Below are 22776 nucleotides of genomic sequence, written 5' to 3' on the forward strand. Positions count from 1 at the left end.
TAATGAAATATCCATACATCTTGAAATTGTTTCTTATCGTGGGAAAAAGCCCTACAGCTCCTGACATGCGTAAAAACACCCATTCTGATACCACGGGCCTATTTGACCCTGATTACATCTTAGTTTTAAAACAAGAAGATAGATGACAATGGGTCCAATTCACTGTTTAAAAGAACCTCACCACATTGTGCAAGGGCTGTCACAACAAGGATGCTCTAGCAGAAAGCAGTATGGTTTCTAACAAAGGCTCTGCTAGAACAACCCCAGTGGTGTGACAGAGAGGCTCCATCCATGCACTACTGGGTGTCTCTAGCTGAATGATAACAGGTCTGCAATGATCCCCAAATGTTAATCCTCTTTCTCCTTTCAGTTCAAAGCTTTCTGCATGGTCATGCTCCTTTGGTTTTGCTTTTCAATAAGCACCTTAGCTACTGAATCAAAAATGATTACAGTGTTAGCAACAACTTCAACCATCTTGGAACTATTTTGAGCCCCTTGAAAAATGACCTTTAAGCCTAGAGTGTTTTGTTTCCTCCCATTCCATTTCATAGAATCGTAGTAGAGTTGGAAGGGGCCATGAAGGCCATCAAGTCCAACCCCCTGCTGTTGCAGGACACCACGTTCCACCATCCCACTCAGATGGCTGTCCAGTTTCTTTTTGAATGTCTCCAGTGTGGGAGAGTCCACCACCTCCCCAGGCAGCTGGTTCCACTGTCATATTGCTCTGACAGTGAGGAAGCTTCTCCTGATGTCCAGCCTGAATCTGGGTTGCCGCAACTTGACTTGATTATTCCATGTCCTACACTCTGGCATCAGCAAGAAGAGATCTTGACTCTCCTCTTTGACTGGGGTGTAAGCAACACCGGGGCCTTTGTACTGCAACCCTTGAACTAAAACGTGGGGCTGACACAACTTTTACTGTGGGAGAATATAAGGAATATGAACTGACAAGATAGTGGTAGACATTGTAGATACCTCCTTGGGGGTCAGTCTGACCCCCAAATATATAGGACAGTTATCACATTTGGCATAATCAAACTGTCTTGTTTCCCCTTGCTAAGGATTGGGATGTCTAAGTTCTAATTTGCTGCTGCAAACGCTGCTTTCTTAATGCAATACTGCATGTAGTGAGGTCATAGATTACCTCTGCAGAAAGTGCATTTGGCACTGAAAATGTTTCTGTCCCAATCCCTCATGTGCGTATCTGTTGGTTGGCTAATAGGGTTGTTTGAATAATAATAATAATAATAATAATAATAATAATAATAATAATAATAATAATAGGGCTCCCCCCTAAGCATTCACATCTTCTGGCAACCACTTGAATGGTCAAAGCAGAGGGAAGATGAGCACGGAGAATTTAGAAACCTAGCTGTAAAAAGAGAAAACTGTCACTATACGGCCACTGCTTTATCATGGGAGTGAATGCTTGATATTTGAAGAATGTCATTAAAAGCCTGCTACAAAACACTTAACAGGTGAGTTTATAGCATACCATAAAGCTGCCACAAACCTGTCCGCAAGGAAGAACAGGGTAATTTGTCAACTCACCCAAGGCAGGAGATTTCTTTTGTTGGCTTACTCCACTCATGCGTACACGGACATGAATATGCAGAGACAGGCAGAGTTTATAGACGCATCCAAACAACTATTTTAAAATGAGATAAAGCACTGCATTTATAGTGGAAGGAATCACTCTAGTGGCTTTTTTCCGACAATGAACACAACCTTACCACTTTCTGCAGCCAGTTACGATGCAGCTTGGATGCTCTTGGGATGGCAGAGGTTGAGGTGGCTAGATGGGGTCATGGGCGGTGGGCGTGGGGTTAGCTGGACTCTGGGGGATGATGGAGGACAGGAGGGCCTGGAGGAATGTTGTCCAGGGGATCATAATAGGTCAGGCATGACTTTGCGACTGAACAGAAATCGGGTGCTCCCCGTTCAAGCTGACAGTGTGAGTTGGTTCTGTTGTAAAGAGCGTGCAAACCCTTTTCTCATCTGCGTGGCATGGCTAGTGAGCCCAGAGCGGAGGCCTGCTTCGACCGGCACTTCTCTGTGTTCACCAGATGCAAAGCAAGTCCTCGCATCCAGGCCTTCTGGAGATGGCTACAGCTGCCACGTTGGCAGAGCTCCTTCTCAGCATCCAGTTGGCATGACCCTGCTCTTCCTTGGCCTACCTCAAGTGTGATTGCCAAGCCATTGAGAACAGGGCTTTCATCTGGGTATTCCCACAAGGGGAGTATTTGGCCAGGAAGGTCTGGAGGGCCCCAGGTTCTAGATCCCTCCTGAGACCACCTGGTTAGGAAGACCACAATGTTTCGGGTTCAGTGCAGGATTTGTCTTCTTCTGACAGGTGTTCTGCATACAGAAAATGTTTCCAACCAAGTTTCAGACTCCTTGTCCCCCACCACAGTTGACCCCTTCAGCAGGACTACCTGGCTTCAGTGTAGCATTTCTAGGGCCTTGGATGGACCACCATGGGGAGGAAGTGTGTGGGAAAATCCACCTCTGTCAGCCCAGTTGTGAAAAAATCATTTTAGACCCAATCTAATACTTACTAATAGCCAGCTGGTTCAAACTGTCTAGGTCTTCTGCCATGGAAATCAGAAACCTACTAAAACCCAGCTGTTTAAAACCTTTATGATTTTATTGCTCTTTTCTTGTCTATTTTATGGATTATTGTCAGCCCCCCAGAGAGCTATCAAATGAAATAAATAATGATTAAGAAGGCCAATTCATCCTTCCAAATAATTTCTACCTTGTAGCCAATTGGCTACCTTGGCCCCTTACATCAGAAATGAAGTCTGTTTCATAACTGGTCCAGACTATATTCCATCTTGAATGCAAACTGATCTCAGGTTCTCTCATGTACGTTCAGTATTTATTTCAGTACGTATTCTATGGAAGCATGTGAATCCAAAAATATTCTGTAAGAAATTAGTAATATCTGAGACCAAATACTTCTATGTATGCTGTAAAGCTCAAGGCCCCTTCCACCTGCTGAATTAATGTTTTGCGACTTGGCAGTTGGAATCCTTGGGTTAAGCATGTGTAAAGCTGCAACATTTCATTGTCCTTTAATTACAACTTCACTGCAGGATGTTTTCGAAGCTAGAAGATGGCTTGCATTGTTGCTGTTTATTATTTCAAATAAATATTGTTGTTTATTTGTATCTCACTTGTGTGTAAGGTAACCAATTCAAGGTCCCAGGTTTTTCTGGGTGGGAGGCTGAGCCAGAAGGAAGATAAAATTTTACACTGAACCTGACCTTGATCAAGTATAACCTTTCTTTCCAAGGATTATACTTGGAAAGAAAGCAGAAAAAAGGTAGACACAATGCAACGCAACAATAATCACTACCATGAGTTCTAGCTCCAGCAAAGAGCGGAGATGAGAAACTGGCTTTGATACAAGTGCCAGACTTGGGCTTCTATATTCAAGCAAAACCTCACAGTCATAGGATGTTTGTCATAGGAAAGTGACCGTACCCCATTTGAGTGCTTGGCCCTAACTCTTCAGTCCAGCCTTTCAGTTTCACTGGTTTGGAGGAAGAGGATTGTGTGAGAACTCTTAGAACTGGGCTGCTGGGTTTCTGCTTCATGGGTCAGAAGAATAAATCACACCGGAATGTTGGCACCTGTTGTTTCAGGGCTGCCTATTTAGAGAGAAGCACAAAGAGCATTTGAAAGATTCTATCGCTGATCAGAAACTAGAACCAGCCATTAGGAAACGTGTTATCGCTAAACAGTTTTATTGTTTTTTTGCAAAATAAAAACCAAAACAACCCCCCACACACCAAGATTAAAGGCTATAGGCAGAATTAAACCAAATGAACCAGCCACTTGGTTGTATAACCATAATGCTGGTTATTATTGCATATAACCCTGGTTCACATGTGCATGACAGTGTCAGTTTGGCAAGATTACAATCAAAGAGTAGCTTTGGTTTTGTAAGAACTATTAGTAATGCTTCACAAAACAAACCATCTGCTAACCTTTTACAATGGAGGCTCCATCTGTATAGAACAGCGCAGGCCTCTTTGTTTAAGTTGTGGTTGGCCACAAGCAGAGATCAAGGGCTATACGGGTTGGGGGAACGCAACTCTCCCCTGGTACCTCCTTTGCCTCCCTCTGTGAAGAAGAAACATGGCACCAGGGGAGAGGCATAAAATTTGCCACAGGCAGGGGAATGGGTTATCACCCTCCTGGTTGCTTGCTGAGCTTTAAAAATCAACCCCTCCCATTAAACCAACAGGACTGCCCCCTCTGCATGCAGCCTGAGCCTCAACACCAGCTGTTTTGCTCATCCCAACTTCCTTTCCGCAGAGTTGCACATAGTTGTAACCGCTCTTCCCTTCATAGCCCTTTATCACAGTACAATTTTCTTTTAACTCAGAGATGGACCATGAGTGCCCATCCAGCAGTTGAACTGCACCTCCCATCATCCCTTGCTATTGCTTATGTTGGCTAAGGCTGATGGGGGTTGTGGTCTGACACAAGCTGGAAGGCCAGCCCCTGTATTAGGTGATGGAGTTGTCTTCTACACAAGACATTTCTGTTCCACCAGAACCTCCCTTCAGCTGTCCTTAGTGGAAGGTCCACCTTCTGCAGAGTGATGCCTGGCAGCCGAAACCTGGACTGGCTCGGAAGCTGAGTGACTTTCTTTGTGCTACTTTCCTGACCTTAGCAATGGGGTTTGAGCCCACGGTCTGCAGAGAAGGAAAGAAGGCAGCCTTTCTCATGGGCTGCAAGCAAGATGGGAAAGAGACCAAGCTGTGGCCAAGGTGCTTCATAACAAAAAAAGAAAGAAAAGTGCAGAGGAAGACTGCACCTGTCCTTTCCCCAAGCTTTTCTACAGCTCATGCCTCTATGGCTATGGCTGGCCTGAGCTTGCTATGCACAGTTCTACAGCCACATCCACCTTCTATGGTGAAATTCAGGGCAAGCCGAGATGTTACCTCACTCCACTTTGCATCCCACTTCCTTACGGAGGTGCAAACCTCCCATTTTTTTCCCCATGCTTTTAAGTCCTACTTCCCAATACGGGGCAGTCTCCTCCTCCATTCTGTCTTCCTCCTGAGGAAGTTGCAAAACTCACAATACTGTCACGTGCCATTTATGTACAGGTGCTCATGCTCCAGTGTACAGGTGGGAATTAACCATGTAGAAGAGGCTGAGGCCGGGATAAGGTAAAACGTAGACCAGCTGTCATCCACTTTGCAAAAATGGAATACTGTATGATCTTGTAGTACACACAGCATCACCTTGATTACGGGATACTAGCTCCAGCTCTGGTGGGGCTAAATCGCAATGAGAGAGAGTGGGGCGGGGGAGAGAGAGACAGAAACAGAGAGACAAAGAGACAGAGTGACAGAGACAGAAATGGGGATCGGCCATAGAAGACGCAGGCTGCAAGTCAAAGTGATGTGTGCGGAGGGAAGCAAACAAAATTGCAAACATTGCCTGCATCCGGGCACCTAAGTAAGTGGGAGGTGATATGCCTTTGGCCTTGAACCCTTCATCTGCCTGCCTTACATGTGAATACTGAAGGATCTTATGGCAAACCCTCTCTCAAAGCTCTTGTATAAAAGCTCGGCGTGTGTGGGCAGCAAGCTGCACAAGCAATGGGGGATTTGAACCCAAGTCTGACGCCAGCACATTGCCTGTTATATCATTTTTGTTCTCTTGGGCAGGAAGTATCTAGTTGCTGCTAAAATGTTAAGAAAAGTGACTTACTACAGAGATAAGGGGCTAACAATACAGGCCTGCTCAGAAGGAAGTCTCTCTTAATTTAACGGGGCTTATGCCCAGGTTACTGGGCACAAGAGTGTAGCTTTAACTTCAGCACGACTTACTTTGAAAGCTTTGGAGGCTCTGCAGGACTGTGTGTGCCGCTTTGGGGAGGAAACGGGTAGATGCAAAAAGTCTGGGCTTTTCTCGGAACATCTTTTTCCAGCATATTTAAAAGGCCACAAAAGATCACGTGCATGGGGAGCCATGAGAGCCGAAGCTATGGAGCGGCAGTCCGGTATTCTCTGCCCTGCAAAAATGCACTGACCACATGAGCGGGACCGTTCTCACAGAGCTAGCTAGCAGTGTGGTGGTGCATCCACTGCAGATGAGCACACCAGTGGGTCAGTCCCGATGGGAAGTGCATTTAAGGAATGCTTTCAGAGGAAAGGCACTTACCCACTGTGACCGTCGTGCATTAAGAGCGCATTTGGGCCAGACTGGTGAATGCAGGTGCCTGGCTGATGTTCGGTAGTCTAATAGAAGAGATCGATTTATGTCAGCAGCCCTTAACATGTAGACACTCACGATGAAGCAAGCGGATTTCAATAAGCAGACGTTTCTTAAACGTCAAGGCATGGACAACTCTAAAGAACTAAACCAAATAATCACTAAGAGTGCTACCACCTAGATTCAGATCCTTAGGAAATCTGCAGTGAGTAACGACAGAAACTTAAGGAGGTTTTCTAATTATTTTAAAAGGATCCTCTTGAAAATGCATATATTCAACCATGGAAAATGAACAAAGGAGTTGTTTTTCATGGCCGCTACCTTCTCCCTTACACAGCAAATAAGGTAAATTACACTTCATAATCTTCAGCTGATCACAGATTTTAAAATTCCACAAGACTTCATTGTTGCTGGATCTCATTACATCCTATTACTTCCGAAGAAGAAATAAGGATCTAATTATTATGATCCCACAGTACTCAGGAAGGGGGCTGCTGAGTCAGTTGCCTAGCAAAAGTGGCTTTGTTGCTACGCTGACAATTCCTATCAGGGAAGCTCATTAGAGATGTTGTTTGTATTTCACTGCATCTGCAGTGGGGGGAGAGCAACATAGATCATCTAAGTTAAAGACCGACTTAACGCAATTGTTCTGTGGTCCATGAAAGAAAACGCTTCAGAAATATCGTTTAAAGATCTTCAGACACACGCACACACATGCGCACCCCCGTATAAAAATACTTTGCACTTAAGAGATCAAAACATTAATGCTGGATTTGTTGTATAAAAAGGGAAAAATCAATATTGGTTTATACAGTGGTTTAGCTTATTAATCCCAAAATACAGACATTGCTATGAAGCTGCTTCACACTCACTTCAAGTGTGTTTGTGCTTTTTTGATCGAATGGATGATAAATGCACACAGGTGGAACAAGAACGAGTACCTCAAACCATCTTGTGCACGCTAAGAATGTTCTCTGTGCAAGCTCCATTGAAATGAATGGGAGCTGCATAAAGAGCAGCTTTCATGCAACTGCCATTGATTCCAATAACACTTGGCACAAGGATCGCTTTATGTGGAACGTGGTACTCTAATGGCGGCATGGCTTCTTCTAAAACCATGCTTTCGGATTCAAGGCGTGCGCTCGTCATTCCTCAGATAACTACTGCAGGGGAATTCCAGAAGCACCACTTGCGTTTTGAATGGTGTTTATTCAGTGCAATGTCTTCCTTTTCTCTTTCCTTTTTAACCCGCTGGAAATGATCTTCTTCCTTAAGATACCACACAGGAGGCCAACGGTGTCTCTCGAAATATTCCTGATTATCTGTATTAAGCAAAGAGCAGCTAATGAATTCTCTAGCTAGGACTCAGTTCTGATCTTGAAAATAGTTGGAACTCTGTTGGCTTTCATGCTATCCAAACAGCTAAGAATGCTTAGCACACTTAGGACTTTGTTCTTTCCATGTATCAACCTATTTCATAAAGTGCAGAATCTTGTGTAAAATTTCTGGAAATGCCAGCTTTCTTGGTCCAGTTTCAAGTTCTCATAGTACAGAGCTGGGAACTGTGGGATTCCACTTCTCTTTAGTTTGGGACATTGTGTTCTCAGATACAGAAATCAGAAATAGGTTTTTACGACCTATCATTATAGAAAACATAAAATGTCAGAACACAATACATTCAGAATGGAAATGCCAAATCTGTAGGGATAATACATGTAGCAGAAATGGAATGAAATATAATAGTTTGAGATCGTAACTATTCTGTTGTCAAGCAAATTTTAGACACCTGCCATGCAGTGCAGGATTACAGAAAGGTATTTCTGCTCACCTTGCCTTGGTTCAGTGATAAGCATGCTGAATCTAACATGTGGAAACATGCTGGCATGCCCACAGGTTGTACCAGAAGAAATAAATTGAGCCTATGCATGTGTATGCTACTTTAGATAGTCTATCAAGCGTTTGTTATATCCAAGGTGTGGAAGGAAGAAGAGCAGTCTTGCCAGTAGGCTATAATCATGCCACTTCAACAAATTTCTTCCGGCGTAGCTTGCTTGATGTTTGAACAGGACTACGGATTATTACAATAAAAATTACTAATGAACAAATTAGAGACAGAAAGAGCAAGATTCCCCCCCCCCACCCCCAGCTAATGCAGCAAAATGAATTCCTACATCAGCTGGCCAGGCTGAGAAGAAAGCATGCTTCTCCCCAAATGGCTACTATTTTGATTCATTTTCATAGAAAAAAGAGCCATGCTATCAAAGACATTGATACATATTTCATATTTCACTCTCAAGTACAGTGGGCTTGTCTTCTATAGACAAAGCCACCAGACACTTCTGTGAAGGCACAAAAGATATTCTGGGAGTAAAGTTTAGAATTTCAGGGCACCATCTACCTGTAAACACCTTCCTGCTCAGATTGACTTCTTACTAGAGGTGCATGAAAAAATAGTTCCGGTTTATTTTCATCAAGACTTCCAGTTCATACTTTCTGGACCAAACATGAACTCAACCTATGGTCCAAGGCCACACATTGCACAGATTCCCAAACATGTGATTGGTGGTGTGCATATGTTTGAAAACATAGAAAAATGCTTACTTCTGAAAAATGTGCATCGGTAACATACTCCGTAGGGGAAAATATATACATTTGAAATAACCATTGTGTACCTTTGTACAACTGTGTGCAAATCAACAAGGATTTTCATGTGAGGAGGAAAAAGAAAAACAAAACTTGCATTCTGGCATGGATGTGAGACAGCAGGAGCTTCAAGATGGCATCTGGCCAACTTCGGTGAGCTGAAGTTTTGCAGATCTGCCCATTCCCACTTTCCTATGCTTACTTCCTTTTTCCGGGCTTCTACTTTAAATTCACTTTTGCTCCATTTAGCCAATATTATCCTAGAATGCAGAGGAGCCAGAAAATGATATAAGCTGTCTCAGGTGCCTTGCAAGAAAAAGGTGGGATATAAACATAATAATAAAGGAAGAGAAGGAATTGGGCATGGCTCCCAGTTGTAAGAAGTGCAGTGTGCTGCTCGGAGCCATTCTGCACCCTGGGGATGCTATTCTATGGCTTTCTGCTCTCAAACTGGCCTTCAGGCATATGCCATTAGATGCCTTCAGGAAAAGGAGAGCTGTTGACACGACAGAAGAAATGGCAGCTGGCCTGTTCTGCACTCCACCGGGGAAATGGAAGGTGCAGCACCTTGGTGGTGGGATACCAGCCCCACTTGGAGACATTTCTTCATGTTGTCCCTTTGCTATCAACACAGTCCTTCCTGAAAGGTACAAATAATTTGGAAACCTGGATGTTCAGAGCTCAATGCAATAAAGCAAAAGGCATATACTTGTGCCTACTTGCTTCGCTGACATGTTTTAAAGCACAGGCTCGAAGAATGAAGACAAAACCAACGGACAAATGATGCAAGGAGGAGTGGAGAAAACTTGCCAAGGAGCCTTACCAGGAGATTTAGTTTTGATTTCCTTTCGGAACTTGGAACAAACACTGTTGTAGTTGGTGCAGATATAGTGCAAGCACCAGGCTGCCAGCTGATTAGCATTGTGGAACTGGAAGAGAAGACAACTGAATTCTGTGATGCAAACCATGAGCTCGCAGAACAATTCTGACAGTGATGCAAGACAGAATTACCCAAGGATTAAACCCTCTTGGCTGCATGTGGAAAAGTTTAACAAGACCCTATGTGCCATACTATCTAAAAGGATAACAGAACTGAAATAAGCTGAAACTGACAAGAAAATCATACGGGTGTGCGTCAGTTCACGGTTCTGAATCAGGGTTGTCGATTGATTCTCACCCAAAGATTAATGGGAATGGTGACTATTTCTAGCTTACTGAGTATAACAAATATCTAGACAGTAGAGCAATGAGGGAAAACACAGGTTTTCATGTTTGCTTCTTAACATTCATGGGGAACTGGGGAAGTATTTGAAGGGCAAAACTGATGAGTGAAGGGGAGGGCTTAACCCTGCCAGCCTTCTGTAACTTGGTGTCTTCCTATCATTCCCAGAGCTGCCATCATTCCTAGCCAGGCTGGCCTAGGCCGCAGTTGCCCATTTTTTCCTCCAACAAGAGTGCCCCAAAACTAGACTTAAGACTTCCTGGGAGAAAATGTAGAGGCAGAGGAGAATGTGTGCTAGACAACCCCCAGTCCTTTGTGCCAAGTCTCCCTATAGATGCTGCTCCATCAGATGCATTAGCTCAGCAAACACAGACTTGGGAACATGTGTACGCTCAGCTAATGTGCAGTTCCACACCAAGCTCTTGAAAGGAACAGCAGGATAGGAAACAAAATAAACAGAGATAACTCTTATAAATCTTCAGTTACGATGAAGAGCGGAACAGAAACACTGAAAGGTACTTGAAATGTTATTCTCATCCTTGGGAAATACTAACTCTCTAAGTTGAATGAAAAGTATTCGGGGGGGGGGGGAATGGGGTTTTTGCACATTGCCACAAGTGCATATACACATATATAACATTTGCACAGAGACAAGACTAACCTGGGCGATTTCCAAGTAACACAGCACGTCGCCATCTATGCTAATACCGCTCATTGCCGTTTTGTTAAGTTCCTGCACAGACTGCAGCTCTGTTGTAGTTGAAAGGGGAACACAGACTGGTTTAGTTCAATCCAGTTTCAAATCTGTTCAACACCCATTACAAGACTGCCCAAGGAAAAGGAGGAGAACAGCTGTAATACTACTACCTTGCGGGCTCATCTGGATTTATTTTTAAAGCCATGGAATAAAGTTGCTTCCAGCCACTTCTCGTTAAAACAACGGGGAAAGAATGTGTGATTCTTGGAATTAACTATCATCATATTACTAATGCAATAATTAACCAAGTCAGACTAGCATAATTAAAAGAACTTTGACTGCTCTTTTATGCAAGACTGGTTTGAACGCGATTGATTTACAATCACTTAAGATCAGCTACCTGACTTGCAAAGTAAGAATTTACAACAGAAACTTTAAAGTTCACACTCTTTTGATTAGAAGTATTCAGGTCTTTTATCACGTACTGTGAATTGCAAAATATTATTTGCTTTCTGCCTCTTAAGCATGCACCAGCTTTCACAGTGGAATAAATTAATTCAGCACAGGCACAAGTGGAAGAACCATTGTTTTCCAACTGCAAATTCTAATTTGGTTTCAGAAAGCAGGCTGACATTTCTGTTTTTGCCCAAAGTTTGTGACAAAACAACAGCTTATAATTTCAATGCCACTGACAGAAAGTTGGTGGCAACACCTGTGAAAAGCCGGGAACCTTACCTGCAAGTGCAACCAAGTGTGGCAGGCAAAATCTGTTTGCCAGTGCAATTAATTCAAGTGTGTCCAGCTCCTGACTTGGTGATAGTTGCTTGGTGTAAAGATAATCCAGAACGGCTTGCATGGAAGCTTTGTTTATGTTGGGAAGAACAACCTGGGTGCAGGGAGAAAAGGTATTTTTAAATGTTCGGAGCTGGGAAATGATCTAAGCAAGGACAGAACATTGGACCATATGGCTGTTGCTATTTTTTCCATATGTTTTTCATCAAACCAGAAAAAGAGAGTGGGGGAATATTGCAAGGAAAGCTTCAAACTTCGACATGCATGGGGAAATCTACATGGAGCAATGCTTGTATACGGCATTAACCAGCCCCCTCTTCTTCATCCACTTAAGACAATTTGTGTGCTGTACTTTGCTTAATTCCTCTTCATCTTTTTATTGCTCAGCATAATTTTACCCTATTTCTGGTAATCATAGGGCACAGAAACGGACTATACACATGACGAGCTTTAGCCTTTGATCGTCAGAAAACTTATTTTTCGTCATGTGTTTGGAAATTCAGCAGGCATTTCCCACACAATTCTAAGCATAATCCTGCAATCCCTAAGAGCTATACAGTTTCTTTTTAATATTTAAATGAGAATTGAGATTCTTACAAGACTAAGTCCATGCAATTTCCATTCTCCTGCCGAAAGATAGTATTACACATCTGGACCCTTTGCATATGGGAGCGAAGATCCTTAAAAAATATGGTCCAAAACTGTCTTGTGCAGTTAGCCCCTGCGTTCCCTCTACCCACCTTCACCCGACACCCTGTCAAGAGTGTTGCAGTTGTTACTATTAGACACACCGTGCTTCTGAAGGCCATTGCCTCACTGGGTCAAAAAAGGGACCTGTGACAATAGCATTAAAAAAAGTGGATGTAGGCAACCTACTTCACATGGTTTATTTATTTTATTTATTTAAAACACTTCTATGCCGCTCCCATCGCAACAAAGCCTCGGGGCGGCTCACAAGGTTGTAGTTATGAAGATGAACAGGAGTGGCGTATGTTCCCTTGGATTCCTCACAAAAGGAGAAAAGCTGGGGTACAAACATTACAATGACAACAGCTAAAACATTTGCTCTATTTTGAAAATAAGGCACATACTGGAGCCCCCGTCCCCAGTCTGGTGCCCTCCAGGTCTTCTGGATTATACCCCCATCACCCTGATTAGCCATGCTGGCTGGGGCTGATGAGAGCTGTAGTCCAGCACATGCGGTGTGCACACAAGGTGGAGAAGGCTGTACGAAAGAGCGAGCGATACGCTTCATACGAGGACAGCTTTCAAATTAGTGCAGAACAAAGAATGATCATTAATCAGGCTAGCCTCTAATGCCTACATCCATGACAGATAGGGATTTTCTCCTACAGGGAACAATTCGATACATAGAGTCTGGATCTCTCCTATGTCGCGTGCCTCATATTCTTTCCATGGGAGTCCTTTATCAATGTTTGATCAAGTACTGAGTCGAACCTCATAGGATGGGAGCTCTTTGCAGAGAGCTGCAAGTTAAACCACGGGTAATGAGAGGTACAAGCACACATGCAGGCAAGCAGACACACACACACACACACACACACACACACACACAAGTATGAACGGCCATCCCTCTGGATGTGGATGTGAAAAGACCCCTCGGCTAGCAGATGTAGACAAATAACACGCCAGCACAAGGAATGCATAGTGTCAAGGACACTTCCCACTGTCATTTTTGGGCTCTGTCTCAGTGTTAGCTCACTCCTGTCCTCGATATAAACACCATGTAGCTAAAAATAATCAAGAAATGCTGATTATTTTTCAGCACCTAGCAGTATTACCTTTCGTAGGACAATTGCTTTCGTAACTGTGTTTGCTGCTGTGATGCCCCTTGCACTTCCAATGACATTTTTCCCAAATAAGGACTGTGGCGATGGTTACAGCCGTGGCAACTGGGCACAATGGCCACAAGGGGGAAAGAAACCCGCCCCATCCACCAAGCAAAGATAAATATACCCACAAGTATTTCCAGTACTTGAGGCATAGCCTTTTCCCCTCCTAAATTTAAGTTTAATTTAGAGGCATATTTTGCTCCGACATCAGGGGAAAGTCTAAACCCAGTGAGGGCTGCAAAGATTATGCTTTAAACAAGCCATTTTTATTCATCTCGGTTTTATTTATCACTTCTGGCCACTCATCATGTGTTAATGTGTATAAGTGAACATTGGGTTTTCTGTCTTGCAAGCCTCGCTGAGTGCCTCTTTCTTTGGAAGGGGCATTTCTTAAATAAATAATGAATAAAGGTAGGTCATTCTGATACCTGTACTTTAGGTATATCATAAGAAGGCCAGATTCACTGGAGAAGACCTTCATGCTAGGGGAAGTCAAACCCAGAAGAATAGGAGGAAGACCAGCCAGGAGATGGGAGGAGGTGAGCAGGGTGAGATTCTTAATTTAAAACTTTTCTATACTGCCCATCACAGATGTCTCGGGATGGTTTATAACATCTCGGCACAGAGAGTCGTGTGTGAATTGGTGGCACACCTGCTCTCCTTCTTCAGTCTTCCTCAAGCTGGTGATCTCCAGACGTTTGGGACTTGAACTCCCATCAGCATAGCCAATGTTCAGGGATCCTGGGATCTGTAGTCCAAAAATCTGGAGGGTATCAGGTGGGAGAAGACTCTCCTTGTTCACTGATGAAAAGGGGCACTCTGTGTGTGCTCAGGGGTACTTCATTACTTCACATTTCTTACTTTAAAGAAGATAGCTCCTTGTGTGACATTTTTGGTAGAAAGGTGCAGTATGAACCAGATAAAGAAATGAAGAAAGAAGCGGGCAGGGCGAATGTGAGAACTTGTCCTACCAGAGAGTGGCTAGCGGAGGAAGAGCATCAGCAAAAGGCCCCGAGTTCTTGCAGGGGAAGGGAGAATTACGAAGCTCTTTCTGACATGCAAATAACATGTGAACAGTGCCAAGGAGCTGTGCTTTGGAGCCCTGGAGAGCCATATTCTTAATAACATGCCGAACAGCCCTCTATCGCAAAGAGCAAGAACTTCTGAAGTCGGAACAGTCTGTATGTACCTGATGGGATTAATTTCTAATTGTATCCTCCGGAAGCAGATAAAACATTCACTGCAACCCAAGAGGCCTAGCCAAAACTGATTAACTCTGGACACAGCAAAATGTAATTAAAAATACAAGTCCTACTGACTCCATTAAAGATCTCATACTTTCCCTGTACTTCTGCCTATTTTGCCAGTGAGGACAATTTTCATAGGCACATCAAGTTCCCCACCCTTAACCAAAGCCTTCCCTTTTACTGATCGTAATAACTGCAAAGAAGGAAATTGCACTGGTTAGGAAGTCCTCTTCTTAACTTTGCGGTGAGAGAATTTCGCAGGCTGCTTCCGAAAGCATTACGGCAAAGGGGAGTTCTGGACAAAGAGGAGACTCTAACAAGCTTTGATGCAGGTCTTCTGTTAGCTCATGCAGAGGCACATTGATTGATATTATTTCCTAATGTGAGGTATAGATTTCATCACATGAAAACTGATGCTGTGAGTCTTTAAGATGTCAAGCATCCTCTCCAACCTAGACTTGAACCCATGGCACCAAAAGATTTTAGGATGCACTTGGATACACAGACAAAAGACCAGCATGGTTAACTTTCTTGAACAGGCTGTTGTAAGTTAACCCCAAGTAGAGAGTCTGTGCGGGAAGATTCTCCCAGTTTTCTCCAGCACCTGTTCAAGCTTCCAAGAGAGGCAGAAGGAAGAGGGTGGCCGCGTTTTTGAAGCTTTGCAGAACTAACTCATCATGAAGACTACCTCATCCTGCCTACTTTCTCATCACCTTGCTGTTTCTGGATCCGTATAAAGCCAGAATGGGAGAATCTGCCCCATAAGCACTGAAATCTTTTGGCTCTGGCCACACTCTTTTTGGCAGGGCCTGGAAAGCTGCCTTAACTAACTCTGGCCTGTGACTTTCTCTGCCCTCAACCTTAATGTGATCCAATCTCACCTGTGCCTATTTCCTCCTTGCCATTCTAGCAAGAACACAAGAAAGAAAAGTGCGTTCAGAATGGAATAGCCAGAAAAGTCCGCCCTAGTGTGGAAACTTGACTTGCAAGCATCGTCTTTTGCCTTCAAGCCAAAAGCAAAGGGATAGAGTAAGCCCATGGGGGACACAACTTCCTTTACCAGTCGTGGAAAGGGGGGCTTATGGAAAAAATGTATTTCCTATGAAGCCTTTCAGATACAATATTTATTAAGAGCGTATAGGGCAGTCTTTGCTATCACTTTGACTGCACTGAGATGAAAGGCCTGAACATCTTCATTATCATTATTATAATTAGGCACCACCTTTCTTCTTGCAAGGAATCCAAAGCTGCTTCCAAGGTTCTCACTTCTATTTTATCCTTACAACAACCCTGTGAGGTAGGTTCAGTTGAGAGCCTGTAACCAGTCCAAAGTCACATAATGCGTTTCAGGGCTGCTAATGGCCAGACTCCAACGCTGTAACAATGACACTGCCCGGGTTTGCGCATGTACTTTCGATGGCACACATGTGGCATCCTTAGGCACCTGCCACAGGGTTTAACTCCCATGGTACTTTGTTTTTCCCAGAATGCAACTGACATTGTGCCAAACCAGGGCATTGTGGGAAAGCAAAACTGTGGTGGTCACAAAAAGATGGCTCTTGGGGAGAAGGAAGCTTTCCTGGACAGTGCTTTGGTGTTCTCTGCAGAAAAGAGGGAGAAAGAGGCTCCTGCTCTGACCTAAGCGAAGATTCCCATAAACCTTAAAGAGGACAACCCACATAAGAGACCGGCCACCAAAGGCACTTTGCCAAGGGCCTCCCTCGAACTGGAGCCAGCCCGAGGCATGCCAGGAGGGGTCAGGAAGGATCTCACACCTACCTGGGAAGCATCCAACACTCCCTGCCTAGAGCCTCCTCGTGTCATGAAATGCCACCCCATCGTCTTCAGCACCCCGAAGAAAACCTCTGAGCCTCCTCAAAGAGAAGGCTGGGTCCAAGATTATCAAAGTGAAGCACATGCATTTCGGCACCAGGCGTGGAACTCACAGCTGGGCACGGACTGCAGGAGGAAATCTAATGCCAGCAGATGTCCAGAACAGGTGTTCCTCCTTGGTACATATTGCACTCATCTTTGTCAGGGGATGGTGAGCACAGGTTACTGCCGAAACTTCTGCAGTCTTCCACACACTTTTTCTAGGAAAACTTGGCTGGAGGACTCAAAAAACCCATTCGAGCCCATTTGGCTTGAAGTATCTGGAGTCCGTTGTTCTGCATCTGCCACTAGAGGAGGGTAAAGACCTATTGTCTCTTCCAGTGACATAATTTGAGACAGAACAGATTTGAGTATCAGATCGTTTCTTCATTGCTGGCTATTACAAAGACGAGGCACACACGACTTAACTGTATCAGGGAACCTGTTCTTCCTCCAGAATTTCAAAACAATAAATAAATTAGAAGGAGCTCATTATATTTATGTCGAATTGCCTCAGTCTACGTGACCCACGCTCCTTAGAACCAGCTTCTTCTCCGTTCCATTTCCATCGCTGCGCTTGTACTTTTGAACTTAAAAACTCTCAGAACCTGTGCTTTGTGTGCTACAGAAATCCAAGACTTTGCAATTAATATTTAAGGTTACCAAGAAGAAAGCGCGCTATTAGGGTTTATAATTAGGAAGCAGATTGTAAAAAAAATGAATATATGTTCTTGTTGCAGAGGGCTGCTTACTGAAAAATCAAGGTATGTATTTTTAATGAACCACCTGCTGAGTGTGCCTCTGGGGAGGGAATTATGCTTATTGCTGTTTTAAAAGAAACGAGAATAAAATTGAGTAGAACACAGACTTCCAGAATATTAAATATGAAAAGGGGAAAAAAACCTTGATGCACAGTAATGCTGAGGCATTTCATTTCCCCTTGATGTGAGCATATCCCCTCATAATCAAGCTGAAAGCAAAGATGTTTGGGTTAAAATATGATGAATAATTAGGGAATTGTTCCAAGAATCAGCATCTAAATAAAAATTAATTACGGCAAGGCTGAAGTACCCCTCTTCCTTAAATGCATATGCATTGCTCAAAATAAAACTGATCATCCCGCTTCATATTGCTACTAGCATTACGGTTTTGAACCAGGCACATCATAGTATTGTGGAAAATAAACACTGTTCACCTTAGCAAGCAAGGTGCCATGCTGGTCTTTCTAGAGTTTATGCTGAGCAGCTTTTATTTGGAATTCTGGAACATGAAGGAATAGGCAGTGCTGAAGAAAAGCCAGTTTGGACACAGAGGTGGTCTGAAGCCACAGCACTGCTGTTTGGTTTTTACTCACAGAGGTGGTGGCCTCTGAACTGAGAACATATCGGAACAATGGATTATGGTTTATGTTATTGATTAAATCCAGTCTTCCCAATATGGCATGTCCCACTTCTCTTGGACTACAACTCACAATCCACTGTGCTGTAGCAGTTAGAGGGTTGGGCCGGGGCTTGTAAAATCCAGGTTCTTGTTGCCACTCAGCTGGGAAGCTCAGTGGGTGATTCTGGGCCAGTCACTGACTCTTAGCCTCACCTACCTCCTAGGTTTGTTGCGAAGATAAAATGGAGAAGAGGAAAAGGGTTATGTCATGTGGCTTTGGTTTCTTACGGGAAAAAGGTAGGATGGAAATGCAAAAAAAGAAACAAGCCCATTCCACACGGGCTTAGATTTGGCACCTAATTGAACACACGTTAGCACTCGCATGGCCTGTTACTGGACATCTTTAGAAGAGAGGTGATAAACATACAACGCACTCACACACACTCCAACAATAACAGTTTAATTCCTATCCCATTTATTTTCTTCTGATGAGAGCCCTAAATCTGAAAGCCAAGCAGGTCTGGGCCTAGTCAGTGCCTTGGATGAGACCTTCTTGGCAACCCTGTAGACATGGCCTTCAGCTCCGCGGGGGAAGAAAGTGGAATCCCCCAGCCACCAGGCAGCATGTAGGCAGCCACAAGATTTGGGGGATCTCAGCTAGGAGCTTGGAAAATTGCTCCAACCTGATTGGTGAGGATCTGGGCTCAGCCACCCCACCCCCCACCGTTTGCAGCCAGTGTGGACAGAACTGTGTGCGCTGCTTCTCCAAGGCTGCAGGTACAACTTCATGGAAGGGCCTTTGGGGGTGTTCCAGGGGGCAGGAAGGCGGTGAGGCAGGTGCCACTAAGATGCAAGGCATCCTGGCTGCACCTCAGTCTTCTCTCCCACTCCAAAGCACCACACTTAGATGGCCCTCTAAGTGCCTTGACCATGTGCATACTTCTCTGAGTATGGAGGGTTATGGGCATCCCCATGGAAGTGTGCTTTAAATAAAGACATTCATGCTTGGCTGGGAAAAGCCCATGTGTATTGCTGCATGAATTTATTTATAGAAATATGCATTAGAGGCAAGTTTGCATGCCAATTTTGTTGCCAAATACTGTGATACAAGCCCAAGATAACACCTGAGCAGACTGAGAGGCTAATGATTCCCTAGGAAAGTGGAATGTCCTGGCTGGCTATTTCACTTTCTGGAGGGCCTTCTTGACCACAGAGTCAGCACTGGAGGGCCCGGACCCTGCCCCCAAGTTCGCAGAGAGAATCCTGTTGCCATATCTCTTGTCTCACACCGTTTGGGTTGACCATCAGGGAGCCAGGCAATGCCCCTAAGAGAGAGTTGATTTGGGGAGCCCCCAGTTGCTCACCCCCAAAAGACTGGCTTGCTCTGTTTGTTTTCTGTTTCCGACCAATTTATTCTGAAGAAATTCTATTTTGCTCGATACAAATGGAAGGAGACCAATGTTTATGGGACTTTAAAAAGCAGAGACATCACCCTGACAACAAAAGTGCATACAGTCAAGGTTATGGTTTTCCCCGTTGCAATATATGGCTGTGAAAGCTGGACCATAAGGAAGGCTGAGCGCAAAAGGATTGAGGCCTTTGAATTGTAGTGCTGGAGGAGACTCCTGTGAGTCCCTTGGACCGCAAGGCGATCAAAGCGGTCAGTCCTAGAGGAGATCAACCCTGACTGCTCCTCAGAAGGCCAGATCCTGAAGATGAAACTCAAATACTTTGGCCACCTAATGAAAAGGAAGGACTCCCTGGAGAAGAGCCTAATGCTGGGAACAATAGATGGTAAAGGAAGAAGGGGACGGCAGAGGATGAGGTGGCTAGATGGAGTCACTGAAGCAGTCGGCGTGAGCTTAGGTGGACTCCGGGGGATGGTGGAGTACAGGAAGGCCTGGAGGAATGTTCTCCATGGGGTTGCGATGGGTCGGATGTGACTTCACAATTAACAACAACAACAACAATGAAGTTAGCCAGAAGCCTTATGAAACAGGGAAAAGAGATGGCCAAAGAAAACTGTCTCAAGTGAAATTATTTCAGAAAAGAGCACCTAGAACCAAAAGCATTTTGGAAACCTTGCCTGAGCTGGCAGTGATGGACTCCCACAAAATATGCCATTGCTTAAGCCATTGCAACCCGAAGAGCAAAACACACGGTAGGAATGTTATTGAGGTGGCACACCAAGGATAGTAAATACCTCACTGCTGGAGCTTTCAACAAACGATCCGCCAAACATTGCAGACATCCACTCGCAGCTACAGATCAGTAGCGGCTTGTGAGCGTTGATGTTTCCGTCTTCCAGTTTAAATGTCACATCTGCCGTGGGAGCAAAGAAACAGAACCATAGCCTATAATGTCACATATAGCAACAACAATTTACTAGACAGGTCAATGCCCACTCATTCACGGAATTACTGCAAAGAAACTGCTTCATTAAGGACACCCAAAAAGGACACATTTTAAATGAGAAACTGATAGTAATTAAAACCTGGGCTTCCATGGGAGCAGAGACTCCAGCAGTCCTCTGATGTTTGGCCAAAGAGGATGTGTAGTTCACTTACACAAATAAAAGTTGCTTAAATTGGTCCATCTAAACTACCCTTCATGCCATTCACCCCATGGCTTCACGGCTCAGAATGAGAGAAACAGTGCCGTAATTTGAAGACAGAGGTGGAAAGTTGTCCAAAATAGAAATGCTTAACTTTTCTGGAGTAAAATTGCCTTTTTATCATTTCTTTGGTGACCATCATATTAGGCAAGCCTAGAAGTTTCAAAGTTGTAATTACTTCCCCCCACAGGGGATTATTCCAACAAGCACAAAGGAATAAACAGTGACAGTGCAACTGAAGGGCCCGGTAATCTTAGCGAAAGAGAACTGAAATCTGCTGAAATAGGAGAGTGGCTGTCAACTTACCATCTACACTTCTTTGGGTTGCTAAAATTAATTAGTGCAGCCTTCCTCAACTTGTGTCCTCAGTGATTTGGGATTGTACCTATGTGGAATGGGGGATGCTGTGATTTGCATTTGAGAATCCATGGAGGGCACCAGCTAGGTGAAAATGGGTCAACCATTTTCAACAGTTTTGGTATTTCTTCACATTTAAACAAAGCCTTGGACTGCAAGGCGATCAAACCAATCAGTCCTAGAGGAGATCAACCCTGACTGCTCTTTAGAAGACGAGATACTGAATATGAGAGTCAAATACTTTGGCCACTTAATGAGAAGAAAGGACTCCCTGAAGAAGAGCCTAATGTTGGGAACAACTGAAGGCAAAAGAAGAAGGGGACGGCAGAGGATGAGGTGGCTGGATGGAGTCACTGAAGCAGTCGGTGTGAGCTTAAGTGGATTCTGGGGGATGGTGGACAGGAGGGCCTGGAGGAATTTGGTCCATGGGGTCCCAATGGGTCAGACATGACTTCGCTACTAACAACAACAAAGTGGAGTAGATTGGTGTCTTTACAGTAAAAATGTCTAAATAATAACATTTAAATAACATTACATGTTCTTGAATTTGCCCCTTCAAATATTTCAGGTCTAATACCAATGTTGTATTGGGACAAAAAGCTGGACATGCACATGGAAGGTATTTCATGAGCAGAGCTGGCTGAAGCCGGGGGTCAGACTAGATGGCCCAAGAGGCCCCTTCTGACCCACTCTGTTCCTGTATTACTAAACAGAAGTAAAACAAATGTGAGAAATCAGACCACTAGCTCTAGTGGAGGGATGAGCAATGTCTTATCCTACAACTCCCATCAACCCTTGGCCTGGGCTACACTGGCTAGGGCTGAAGAGCTGAAGAGAAGGGCTGAAGAGCTCCTGAGAAGAAGCCTATGCAAATTAGCCTAATTTACATAGGATTTTTTTTTCTGGAAAAAATGCAAACTTTGGAAGATTTTCCAACTCAAAATTGTCCAGAAAAACCACGTGCAGCACATGCTTTGCATGCAGGCAGTTCTAGGTTTGATCTGTAGCATCTCTAGATAGAGCCGGGAAAACACTTTGGTGAGCAGCTGCCAGTCAGTGTTGGTCATACTGAGCTAGATAGACCAAGGGTCTAACTCGGTCTAAGACACCCAGTATAAGACACCTGCCACTGTTCCTAAGTCCTGCCTGTGTTCATTTTAGACACAGGACTAGAGAGTCAAATGTCTTCAACTGGTTCACTGCTTTAAAAAACAGCCTCTGAGCAAAATAGGCTGTCTGCGTCTCGCGTTAATTCTGACAGAAGGTTTCTCACCCTATAAAGCTGAGCTAACCAGACAGCTCTTGAAGGAGGCCTCTTCTCGTTACAGTTCCTGCTGTTTCCCAGAGAAACCTCAGAATGCTAACGGTGGTCGTGGGAAGAACCCTGGCAGGCCGCTCCTGCACTCGCCAAACTACCACCACCGGGATGCCCCAGAGCAGTGATTTCCAGCCAGAGAGACACACCAGAACATTTAGGGGCACACCACAAAACTGAATAATGGCGGGAAGAGGCTCATAGGTCAACCGCGTAAGACAAGATACAAGTCAAAAGTCATGAAACGAATGAATGTAATGACAGGTAGTGGAGTGCGTCTCCTTTGTTATTTAACTTTGAGAAAAGCTCCATTCCCCCACTTGGTTATTTTGGCAGATGGTGGGGAGTTCCTGCCTCAACCATGTGTTGTGAACATGCCACTACAACGCACATGCTCGGTGATGCGCCCCCCATAAGCTCAACTTTCACTTTCCTCCACTTCACGAACAAGGCTTTCTCTTCTTGTACCTTTATAAAAATTAAATATCATAGTAAGCAGAATGGAATTCCAGACTTAAGACTGTACCTTACGTCAGCTGAACCT

General features: G+C 44.2%; 1 protein-coding gene across 4 annotated transcripts in view; it reads right to left on the minus strand.

Moving 5' to 3' along the window:
• Nucleotides 1-3735: 3735 nt before the first annotated feature.
• The window catches only part of RHOBTB1 (Rho related BTB domain containing 1), a 72997-nt gene continuing 53956 nt past the window's right edge, over nucleotides 3736-22776 (minus strand). For all 4 annotated transcript variants that reach the window (XM_044420392.1, XM_044420394.1, XM_044420395.1 and 1 more), the window contains 5 exons: nucleotides 20150-20268; nucleotides 11538-11688; nucleotides 10767-10855; nucleotides 9707-9812; nucleotides 3736-7562 (listed from right to left, as the gene is read on the minus strand). In XM_044420392.1, coding sequence (XP_044276327.1) covers nucleotides 7393-7562; nucleotides 9707-9812; nucleotides 10767-10855; nucleotides 11538-11688; nucleotides 20150-20268 — 635 coding nt within the window. In that variant the 3' untranslated portion in view covers nucleotides 3736-7392. The remainder of the gene's footprint in view (nucleotides 7563-9706; nucleotides 9813-10766; nucleotides 10856-11537; nucleotides 11689-20149; nucleotides 20269-22776) is intronic.

Source organism: Varanus komodoensis, unplaced genomic scaffold, assembly GCF_004798865.1.
Source record: "Varanus komodoensis strain SLA01 unplaced genomic scaffold, ASM479886v1 scaffold11, whole genome shotgun sequence".
NCBI lineage: Eukaryota > Metazoa > Chordata > Lepidosauria > Squamata > Varanidae > Varanus > Varanus komodoensis.